General features: G+C 40.7%; 1 protein-coding gene across 2 annotated transcripts in view; it reads right to left on the bottom strand.

The window, feature by feature from the left end:
* Positions 1 to 7,474: 7,474 nt before the first annotated feature.
* The window catches only part of PRDM2 (PR/SET domain 2), a 112,468-nt gene continuing 107,393 nt past the window's right edge, over positions 7,475 to 12,549 (bottom strand). For both annotated transcript variants that reach the window (XM_063436888.1, XM_063436889.1), the window contains exon 9: positions 7,475 to 8,050. In XM_063436888.1, the coding sequence (XP_063292958.1) occupies positions 8,038 to 8,050 (13 nt within the window). In that variant the 3' untranslated portion in view covers positions 7,475 to 8,037. The remainder of the gene's footprint in view (positions 8,051 to 12,549) is intronic.

Raw genomic sequence — 12,549 nt, 5'->3', positions numbered from 1 at the left:
TATAGGGGTATGAAGAGGAGATTCAGAAAGGGGTCCGGTGATGGAACACACGGTCTCTCTAGGAGTGATCCAAATGATTAGAAAGGAAGTTGATGCAATCAGTCCGATTAACACATTAATTGTGCCCTCAGGTATTGGAGATTGGAGTTTAAATAACCAAGGGGTGTGTACTTTCATGCGGTCTTAAAGGGCCAGTAATAAACAAATACAATTCCTGACAGACACTCTGCTACAATGTAAAGTAGTAAGTGTACAGCCTGTATAACAGGGTAAATTTGCTGTCCCCTCAAAATAACTCAACAAGCCATTAATGATGATGCCAGGATTTGCGGTGAAGGGTGGGATATTTGGCCTCTGGTGATGAGGCACTAACCACTCATCAGCAGCACTGCCAGCTGGAGCAGCACTTCTCCTTCTGGCAGGGAGCCTAGCAGCTACAGATACAACATCACTAGATACATCACTTGCAGCAGACACTGTATCTAGTGATGTATCTGAGCACCTGGCAGGGTCAAAATCCGGGTCGGAGTCAGACATAGACGCGTCAAACTCCAACGCAAGGATGGCATACGCCTCCTCAGCGCTATACAACATCTGTGACATGATCACAATCACTTTATTTAGTGATTTGTCACAAAAAAAATTAACCCCCCCAAAAATACACAGACAACAAAATAAGAGCTGCTGTGCAAGAGCCAGTCATCTATAGAGTGATCACTGGCATGATAAGGGTTAATAGCTCTGGATCGAGCCTTTGGGTCTCACAAAAAAAAATGCACAGACAGAAAAAAAGTGCTGCTATAAAAGTGCGGCATGATAGGGGTTAATGGCTCTGAAATGAGCCTTTGGGTCTCACAATTTTACAAATCCCTACTTAAATCTCTCTACTACCTAAACACAAATATCTCTCTCACTAAAACACAATATATACTAATATTGACCTGACCAGACAAATGGGGATCATAGTAATAATACATATTATTATAGGGGCAAGCTCTGATTGGATGACCCTTGCCTGCCTCTATGATGAGGCAGGCTAGGGACACCCCCAGAAGCCCCATGATGCACTGCCTTTAGAAAGGCAGCGCCATATTGGAAGCCACATGGCTGGCAGGGGGGGACGGGAGGGATTATTATTTTTTTTTATTGATTTTATTTAAGTCTTCACCCCCTCAAGTCACTCAGCACACAGGCAGAGCATCGGAAGTCTGCCGATGGTCTGGCAGAGCTGAGGAGTCCCATTCCGTGAAACGGTAAGCCTCCCCAAAATGGAAAGAGTACAGTACTTCAGCTTATGAGTTATGCCGAAGAGGGTCTTGGAGGGCTCCGGTGAGAGGCTGAATGTGGGAAGGAGGTTGGCATCGTGAACTAGCGTTCTGAGGGGCACTGTGGCATCATGGCATACCCACATGTTGGAAACTAGCCGACAGCGAAGCTGACAGACCATATGTGGCTGAGAGCTGAGCCAAGATGCAACAGACAGTGAAACTGTGAGTCAAAGGAAGTTGTTCTCTTTTTCACTTTTTGATTACTCATTTTAACCATACTACCATGCAATAAGCTGTTGGAGATAAACATTGGTACCTTAAAGAGGCATGTCCCTCAATCTGGTATTCAGCAAATACTGATCAAAATACTGCAATTCTGATTAATGTGACTGAATAGCCAGATCTTGCTGACACCTGGATACTCATCTCATCCACTTAAATTCTAAACTCAAATTCTAATTTCATCAAAAGTGGATTTTTTTTTTCTTCTGAAAATTAGAATTAATCCTACTTAAATCCCTCAGCTCTGTAATTAAACCTACTAAGGGGTTCATATTTCCAAACGCCTACTCTTTGCCTACTTCACTTAAGCCCTAACGATAGAAATCAACATTGAGAGAAAAGCAACAAAAGGAAAGAAATAAACAGACATCTCAAAAGAGAAGAATACATTTAGCAATGACTACTAAAAAAGGATAAATTTAAACCGAAAAAACAAACAAAAAAAAGGAGGAAAAAAAACAGAGAAAAGGAAGGAAAAGTATAAAAATATAGTCTCAATATTTTCACCTACAACTACAAAATATCTTCTGCTGGATACATCACACAATAAAACAAAGATCAATTGTAATGAAAGAAATGAATAATGGTAAATCCCAACTGGATTCCTCGAGGGACTCTGATTTCCAAGCAACCACAATTGACTCCCTTAAAAAAGTACCTAGATCAACAATTTGCTCAACTACAAAAAGACATGGACATAAATTCCAAAGAAATCAGAGCAGAAGTCAAACGACTAGAACAAAAAATTGAAAACAATGAAATACAACTCACAAACTTCCAAACCAAACTAAATACAGCAGAAGAAAAAATAGATAGCTAACAAACAAAAATCAAATTACTTGAAACTAACGTTCAAGACTTAGAAGGCAGACAAAGAAGAATCAATGTACGCATAAGAGGGATGACAGAGGAGATTCAACCACAAGAATTGGAAGAATACTTCACTGAATTATACAAACTAATTGACCCTGAAAGTCAAAAGAAAGAAATTCTCTTTGAACGTCTACATAGGCTGAAAAAGCCTATGGGAGTGCCTGATTCTAATCCAAGGGACATAATCATCAGATTCCTTTCATATAAAATAAAATAAAATCAAAGTTTACACTGGCCTTTAGATATATGACAGCTTTTCCATCGAAATTCAAACATCTAAAGTGCTTTCCAGACCTCCTGTGGTCTACTAGACTGAAACAGAAATCTACTATTGAAGCCACAAAGGTTTTGAGATATAACAACATCAAGTATAGATGGGGCTTCCCAACTAAACGTCTAAATCGCATTTGAAAATTCCACTTTAACTTTTGATTCCAGTCAAAAGGTCATCATCACCTAGCTTGAGACACAAAAATTTCATTAGACTGATTTGAACTATTCAAATCTCTCAATAATGAAGCTTTTTTATATTTATTTTTTTACACATGGATGTAATAAAATGTTGGTCGGTACAATCTTAAATGAATGTAAACTCCAGACATCAAAGTAAATATTTGGCTGTTAAAACCAGTATTCAGTTTAAAACCAGTATAAAACCAGTATTCATTAAAAGGCAAGAAGAGGTAAATTAAAGCATACAGGAAAAGGTTATCAAACAATATTGTATTTCGTACACTTTTCTAAACTAAGTTAAGTCCATTATTTCTATTAAAACGCTTGAGAGAGGGGGAGAAATGAAAAATGGAAGGGGAGGAGGGGAGACACAATAAAAAATAAAGTGAGGAAGGAGGGAAGTAGCGTAACTAGAGAGAGTGAAAAAGGTAAAATATAAGCTATAGTTAATGTAAAATATACGGTAATCATTAAAAGGTATCGACAGTCGAGAACTATGGGAAACATACACGATTAAGTACCCCTTCAGATATACTTTCTTTGAGGTAAGTGAGGAGGTTGGGAATAGATAGGAAAAGTAAAACACAAAGAGAAGATAAGAATTGTCCCATCCACTAAATAATTAACTCACTTGATGGCTTAAGAATTATTCTTAACATTCATCCAGGGTAAACAAAAGGGAAATACTGCTAAACAGTACTGCCAGATCAGTGGATCCTAACTTTGCATTATTACATATTTATAAATATTTAAAACTATCCACCTCAAATTAATAGTTCATGGTAATGGTCCCTGGTCAGCTACACAAAGTATTCATCATTGCCCTCTTCTTACATGTCTCTCCTCACGGTTCTCTCCCTCTATTTCCAATTGACATGCTCTAACTATTACTTTCACATTTCCAATACTCCAATATTCTACTTTTCTCTGATGATTTTACTCCATTCCCATTTATCTAGCTTACATTCTTCCATGACCATGTTGTTTAACGAACCACTAGTCACCCAAGCAACCGTGCAGTGTAAAACATTGACGTCTTTGAGAAATATTTACTATTTTTACTGGACACTGACAACAGATGTAGAAATCTTCTCTGCAATGGGATTGCTTCCCCCTTATTAAGGGATAATTCATATATATAACTATCCTCTTTCCATTTTTGCTGAAGAATTATTGTCGAATCTTTCAGTTACACTTATGTACACATGGACAGCAATTATAATTGTATTTGGTGCCATCTAGGGAACAACTCCCAGTAGAGAACAAGAAAATATATACTGGCGCTAAATATACAATAAATACAATAAATAGTGGTATATACCAGCATATATAAGATATCTGCTCAAACACCCAGTGTAGTCTTTCCTCTTACACCAATAACAAACAAAAACACAAGAAAGGTGTAGGGCTACATACAAAAACAAGTTGTTTCACAGGCCGAAGGGGTTTATCACAAGAACTGGTGTATTCTGTCTGGGATATGCCTAGAACATAAATTAGAACACCAATAGTGTAATATTGTTATATATTCAAGTCCTTATATATAATAAGTGGAATAACTCGCATTCTCCTGAGCTATGAACCAAGCTCAGGGGAAAAAAAGCTTGCAGGTCCGTAAAGGCGACCTCCCCTTCGTTAATTCTGGTTGTCTTCTCCTATATAAACTGGAGCTTAACCCCTTAAGGACCAAACTTCTGGATTAAAAGGGAATCATGACATGTCACACATGTCATGTGTCCTTAAGGGGTTAAACAAACAAGCTGAGGAAGCCGTAAGGAATTCGGCGAAACACGTCCTGGGGACTCTACATATCACCTCTATGCCCATATTGACAGTATTTATATTTGTTTACTTCGCATATTATGGTTATTTTATTTTTTGATGAATTTTCTAATTGGCCATTACAATTTTACGTTATTACCTAATAAATGTGGATATGTGGATATAACCCTATTCATAGATGTTTATGGTTGGTTTCATGAAGTAAAGTTTTAACTGTAATTTGTTTTTCAGTTCACATTAACAAATTTTATTTTTGTCTTCTTTACATCTATAAAGGGAGTACTCCTCCCCTCTAAATCTAACCGGTGACTTAGTGCATTTAGGTTTCTCATTCAATAAAAACAAATTACTACTGGCAGTGCTTAGAAAAAACAGAGTCGGAGTAATACTGTGTTCATGATTGCCTTTTGACATATGAACTGAGATTTTTCCAGATTTACAATCCACCCATCAACATAAGGGAAATTTATTGTAGTGCAGTGATCTGTCCGTAAAGACTCCGCTGATTTCTTGATCAAATAATCTAGTATTAATGCAGCTGTTCATAATAGTAAATATTTGGTGAGAATCTTGGGAATTGAAATCGAGCTAAATTGGATAGCCTGAATCGAAAATAAAGAAGTCTCCCTCTATCTGGGAAGGCAGATATCAGATACTGGTAAGAGACCAAATCTATAGTGATTTAAATAAATGCATCCTGAAGATATAGAGTGGCCATAAGGTATTTTTCTGAATGTCCTGCAATGTAAACATACATGGTTATTCACTATATTCTTAATTTGTGCAAATTCATCCCGATTCCCCAATTCCTCAGTTGAATGGAAGATGAGAAATGCAAAAACCGCAGTAAAAGCACTAAAACGTTTTTTTTGTTTTTTTTATTAATGTAGGTGATACATAGGTTATAAATGGACCTAAAAATAAAGCCTCCCAACACACAGTCACATGCAAAACATAGTTCAGACCACAAGCAACCATACCATACAAACACACAGCAAGCCAGATACCCACAAACAAGATATTTACTGCCAGATGCCAACCCTCACACACATACACTCATACACTCACACTGTCAGACACACTCCATAAGAAATACACACAGCCAGATAGATAGTGACAAATATAGACACAGTGGTAGTGGGTATCAATGTGCGTCTCAGTGCTTGCATTCAAAGAGGCAACAAGGCTGCAATGTGCCCAATGTATACAATATATACGGGGCAAAATAAATGTATAGTGCATGCAGACCACTTAATTTTTCACGTTGCAATCTTCTGCTATAATTGTTTAACCCCTTAAGGACACATGACGTGTGTGACACGTCATGATTCCATTTTATTCCAGAAGTTTGGTCCTTAAGGGGTTAAAGCAGATCTGCCACGTTCGGGGGTCTGTTATGTTGGGGAAAATGTTACATATTTACTTGGTAAATACTTACTACAACCGTACAAAGTTTTCCTGTCCATCCAAAATGGTTGTATTTAGTTCCTTTAAATAATGTGCAATCTATATGTTAAAACAAAATAACATATTTAAACATTACTTCCCAGGACACCCCCAATACTCAGTTTCTGGTATGGTTTCTTTTTTTTTGCAACTTGCTTGTTGATGGAGTTAAAGCAACAGGGAAGATTAACCACTCTTATTAGGATAGGATTTGGTTAGTACACTACCTTTATTTAGTACAGAGGGAGACACCTGCTCTATTTGTCTCCTGTAGTTGGAAAACAGACGTCTGAATTCCTGAAAGCATCAGAACACACAACTTGATTCAAAAACAAGTATTTACAATAAACAAACTTTAAAACAAAATGGAAGATTTCCAAAAACTGGTTTAATAAAGTATTTTTTTGTTTGTTTTTTGATTACAGGTATATAAAATGTTTCACGGTAGCCCTATCTATAAGGTTAAGTGCTTGAAACAGCATAAAAGTTTTTGTTTCCATTTTAAAACACATCTGACAATCACAAGATTTCATGCCAGAATAAAAATAGCAGAAACCACATCTTAGTTGTATACCTCTACTTAAAATATATTTGTTAATGTTGTAATGTGACAACCTTATTATTGGTATGCCAAAGTTGCAAACTGTTATTTCACATATTTTTAAAATCATTTGTGGGGGGAAAAAAAAAAAAGAAAAAAAGAAAGAAACTGAACATAATATGGAACTCCCAGCAAACATCAGTACATGAACGATTAAAATTAACATCTGCAAAAGTAGAACAGCATTACTAAAACAAAGTAATCACATAATACAACTGACATCTCCAAAAACAATTTAAATAATTTTAAATATTTTATTTTTTGCCTTTTTTTTTTTTTTTAAATCTCGCTACAAATGCTTTGTACAAGTTCTGAACATAAAAGTCCCCGTTAGAGAAATGTAACAAAATGGGAATGATAGTGAAAGCGGTAAAGTGGCACAAATTCACCAAACAAGTGTTCAAACTACGGTCTAAGAGGTAGATTACTTTTTAAACTGATAATAAGGGATCTACAAATGCAAATATCCATAGCCAAATAAATTGAACATTTACACCTCCAAAAAGGTAGAGGAAAAAAAACCAAAACAATAAAAACCAGGAGCCAAATAATTATAAAAGAAGTTAGTTAGCAGGCCAAACCAATTACTTTTAGCTAACATACAGTACTAAAATGGATGTGTAACCTTATTTTTTAATAACTAGACACAAATGTTTCAGAAATGCCATTTGGTCTTTTAAAAAAAAAAAAAAGTTTAGAAGCATGTTAACTAATAACTGCCATGTAATATTTAGTCTACATTTCTGTAAGAATACATTTGTTTAAAAATGGATGAATGAAAAATGGCTAAATAAAGCAAAACAATATAACAATATAATAGGCTATATCTTAAATCTGGTGGTTAAAGATGAATATCCAAGATTTCGAAATTGTAATTCCAAATTCATTTTTAAATGTAACCTTTAGAATTCATACAAGCTTTCTTTTTACTGATTTGGTGCTTGTGTCAAATGCAGCAATGTAATTCCAAACCCTGAATTGCCAACATTTAAATAAAAAAAAAAAAAAACACACAGGAGACATAATTCAAGATCATAATTCCTGCATGAATATACTTTTGTTCCAAGTACAATTGTATTAAAAATTATTTTACTCTTAGAAATTAGAATATCTCAGATGAGTGTTCAGAATCCATTTTGGAATGGGCAGCCTTTATTTCAACATGCCAAACGACGTTTAAGGAAACTCAAAGTAGGATTTCCACTGCAAGGACTGTGGATTTGTCAATTGCAGCTTGAATTGCATTTAGATTTGTTCTTGTAGTGCTTGCTTTAGATTTATCATGCAACAGTCATTCCATGGTTTACAGATGATTAGACAGAAGGCCTTGCTTTAAAACATGGTTCTAAAAAGAACAAAAATATATAATTAAATATGCATCTTATAATTAACGAGACACTTTGTGTATTTTACTGAAGGAAAAAACATTGATGTATGAGGAGGGAAGGCATGTCATTCTTAATATAGTATATTATTATTATTGCCATTTATATAGCGCCAACAGATTCCGTAGCGCTTTACAATATTTTGAGAGGGGGGATGTAACAATAAATAGGACAATTACAAGAAAACTTACAGGAACAATAGGTTGAAGAGGACCCTGCTCAAATACCAGATGTTGAGTGAGTGATGCTTACTATACCCCACCAGCTTCAGAAAATGCTCTACCTGAGGTTATGAAGCTGGTTGGAGTTATCAAAAGATTTCTTCTTACTGGGTCAGAGAGGTACAAAACCAAATAAGCCCAGACGATCAGCAGCCCCACTGACCCACATGGACCGCATGCCCAGATGCTCAGCCCAGCAGCCCCACTGGACCACAGGGACATAGAGACTCCATGCGAGCACTCCCAAAGGTAGTGAGGCTGGGTGGAGTAAAATAGAAAAAATATATATATATATTGTATGCGCGTCTGTCAGGGAGTTTATGTGTTTGTTAGTGAGAGTGTATGTGTGCTTGTCAGTGAAAGTGTATGTGTGTCTGTCAAAGTATGTGTATCAGAGTGTGTATCAAGGTTTGTGTATCTGTATGTCAGTATGTGTGTATTGGTGTGTGTGTGTGTGTGTGTGTATGTGCCAGTGTATTTGTATGTTTGTGTGTGTGTGTGTGTGTGTGTGTGTGTGTGTATCTGAGTGTGTGTAAATGACACTGTGTGTATCTGTGAGTCAAGATGTGTGTGTGTATCACCGAGTGTGTGTCTGTGTATCAGGGTATGTGTGTGTGTCTGTGTATCAGGCGCGCGCGCGCACACACACAGGCACATAAACACACACCTTGACACACACAAACACAGATACACACTGTGTCAAGGTGTGTGTATCAGATATATACACACACACACACACACACACACACACTGACACATTGGATCCCACGATGTTGATACACTATGTCAAAGAGTTCCGCAGGAAAAATTAATTGGGAACCCCTGCCATAAAGTAGCAATTTAGATACTGGCAAGAGAAACAGTCCAGCACTCCTCTTTTTAGTAAATGCCTCAAAGATACAGCATATCAGAGCAATTTCACCTGACGCCCAGGAAATTTAGCTCAAGGTGACGGGCAGGCAAATTATTTTTTTCTGTCTGCCTGGCAGATTAGCCAGGCCACAGGCAAGTGGCAGAGCTGCAACAGGAGACGTGACAGAACTGGGCCAGACAGGGAGTGTGTGCACCTCCACACTAATCGCTCCCTGGTGGTCCGGACAGAAGGCAGAAATATTGTGTATTCTAACAAAGTGAGTGCCAGGCATGGGAGGAGTGATTACTGTGGTCTGTATCTGCTGGGTTCCCACTGAAACCCCAGGGACTTTAACCTCTGCTACACCACCAGGGACTTTTGACATTCGACCACCAGTGATCATAGCTACCCTCCTTGCAAAAAACTATGCAGGAGTTGGCCAAAAAGCGCACCCTCACTACAAACAGCTAGCAAACATCACAGAAACATTACACACATGCACACACTATGGAAGGAGGGGGGAATCACAGAAACATTACACACATGCACACACTATGGAAGGAGGGGGCGGGGAAGAGGTCGTAGAGACACTCAGGTTATTCACGTAATTCTTAATTTTCACAAATTAAATGTGAATGGAAAAGCTAAAGCAAAAAGGTTGTGAGTAGCTGATTTATAGAGTTTTCCCAGATCAGCTTTTTTTTTGTCTCAGAAACTCCATTTGAATTTAATTCACAAAAAAACAAACAAAACAAGGTTTGGTAAATAACCTTGTCAAGAGCTCAAGGCAGGGCACCAATTGAAACTATTTTGTTTGTTGGGACAAGTAGATTGTCATGACTGACAAGCAGCCTGTGCTACTGCTTTAGCCCTTTGGACAAGTAGATTAAATTTTTTTTTTTTTTTAAATAAATAAATAAAGTGACCACACCCTGCAGAGGTCTTGTTCTGTATCTGAAATTGCCAGTATATGATCGAAGAGTGCATTTATTTTGGTCTTCTTAGGATCAGAGCTTTGAGAATTATATCACTTGCTCCACCAAGGTTTTAAGCCTGTACGCAAGCAAGCAAACAGGGGTGGCTTCTATCATTCTGGCTTAGGACCACTATAGGCACCAAGACCACTTCAGCTCAATGGAGTGGTCTGGGTGCCAGGTTCCTCTAGTTTTAACCCTGCAGCTGAAAAAAATAGCAGTTTCAGAGAAACTGCTAGGTTTACACTGAGGGTTAATCCAGCCTCTAGTGGCTGTCTCACTGACAGCCACTAGAGGCCGCCTCCGCAATTCTCACTGTGAAAATCACAGTGATAAGACGCTGACGTCCATAGGAAAGCATTGAGTAATGCTCTCCTATGGGTGGTTTGAATGCGCGTGCGGCTTTTGCCGCGCATGCGCATTCGGCACTGACATCGGCAGGAGGAGGAGAGTTCCCCAGCGCCAAGGGAGCCCGGCGCTGGAGAAAGGTAAGTGGCTGAAGAGGTTTTAACCCCTTTAGCTCAGAGGAAGGGGGGCCATGAGGGTGGGGGGGACCTAAGGACTACATAGTGCCAGGAAAACAAGTTTGTTTTCCTGGCACTATAGTGCTCTTTTACTATAGAGCCTATACTATGCAAGACAAATAGAGCTTTAAACTGCAGGTAATAGGAGTAATGGAATGACAGACTATGAACAAGGAAGTGGGTACATTTGAAAAATATTGGGAAGGATGGAAGTCTGGAGGAATGAAGACTATGGAATAGAAAGCCTGGAATAACATGGGTGAAGAATCTGAAAAGAGGTTTAACATTACTGGGACATTTGGGAAGATTATTTGGAAAGCTGGAAATACAGCTGACTGCTGGTAAATTTGAGAGAGCTACCTGTGCTAATCTGCACTAGCCAATAAAGCTTTACTGAGCAGATGCCCTGTACCCGCTCAGGGTAAATAGTATAAGAAACTGAGATTAGCATAGGTTGCAGCCTCTCCTGGAGCCAGAAATTCTTGCTAGGAGCTTCCATTAGCTCCACTAAGCTAAGCTCTACTAGGGAGAGAGGGGGAGAAGGGGTGAGAGAGGGGGAGAAGGGGTGAGAGAGGGGGAGAAGGGGTGAGAGAGAGAGAGAGAGGGGGAGAAGGGGTGAGAGAGAGAGAGAGAGGGGGAGAAGGGGTGAGAGAGAGAGAGAGGGGGAGAAGGGGTGAGAGAGAGGGGGAGAAGGGGTGAGAGAGAGAGGGAGAAGGGGTGAGAGAGAGAGAGAAGGGGTGAGAGAGAGAGGGGGTGAGAGAGAGAGAGGGGGTGAGAGAGAGAGAGGGGGTGAGAGAGAGAGAGAGAGAGGGGGTGAGAGAGAGAGGGGGTGAGAGAGAGGGGGTGAGAGAGAGAGGGGGGTGAGAGAGAGAGGGGGGTGAGAGAGAGGGGGGGGTGAGAGAGAGGGGGTGAGAGAGAGAGGGGGTGAGAGAGAGAGGGGGGTGAGAGAGAGGGGGGTGAGAGAGAGGGGGGTGAGAGAGAGAGAGGGGGGTGAGAGAGAGAGAGGGGGGTGAGAGAGAGAGAGGGGGTGAGAGAGAGAGAGGGGGTGAGAGAGAGAGAGGGGGTGAGAGAGAGAGAGAGAGAGAGAGGGGGGTGAGAGAGAGAGAGGGGGGTGAGAGAGAGAGAGGGGGGTGAGAGAGAGAGGGGGGGGTGAGAGAGAGAGAGAGGGGTGAGAGAGAGAGAGGGGGTGAGAGAGAGAGAGGGGGTGAGAGAGAGAGAGGGGGTGAGAGAGAGAGGGGGGTGAGAGAGAGAGAGGGGGTGAGAGAGAGAGAGAGGGGGTGAGAGAGAGAGAGGGGGGTGAGAGAGAGAGAGAGGGGGGTGAGAGAGAGAGAGGGGGGTGAGAGAGAGAGAGGGGGGGGTGAGAGAGAGAGAGAGGGGGGTGAGAGAGAGAGAGGGGGGTGAGAGAGAGAGAGGGGGGTGAGAGAGAGAGAGGGGGGTGAGAGAGAGAGAGGGGGGTGAGAGAGAGAGAGGGGGGTGAGAGAGAGAGAGGGGGTGAGAGAGAGAGGGGGTGAGAGAGAGAGGGGGTGAGAGAGAGAGGGGGTGAGAGAGAGAGGGGGTGAGAGAGAGGGGGTGAGAGAGAGAGGGGGGTGAGAGAGAGGGGGGTGAGAGAGAGGGGGGTGAGAGAGAGGGGGGTGAGAGAGAGGGGGGTGAGAGAGAGGGGGGTGAGAGAGAGGGGGGTGAGAGAGAGGGGGGTGAGAGAGAGGGGGGTGAGAGAGAGGGGGGTGAGAGAGAGGGGGGTGAGAGAGAGGGGGTGAGAGAGAGGGGGGTGAGAGAGAGGGGGGTGAGAGAGAGAGGGGTGAGAGAGAGAGGGGTGAGAGAGAGAGGGGTGAGAGAGAGGGGTGAGAGAGAGAGGGGTGAGAGAGAGAGGGGTGAGAGAGAGAGGGGTGA

This window comes from Pelobates fuscus, chromosome 11 (genome assembly GCF_036172605.1).
Source record: "Pelobates fuscus isolate aPelFus1 chromosome 11, aPelFus1.pri, whole genome shotgun sequence".
In the NCBI taxonomy this organism is placed as follows: domain Eukaryota; kingdom Metazoa; phylum Chordata; class Amphibia; order Anura; family Pelobatidae; genus Pelobates; species Pelobates fuscus.
Note: the sequence above shows the minus strand (reverse complement) of the source record. Positions and strands in the feature narration are given on the sequence as shown.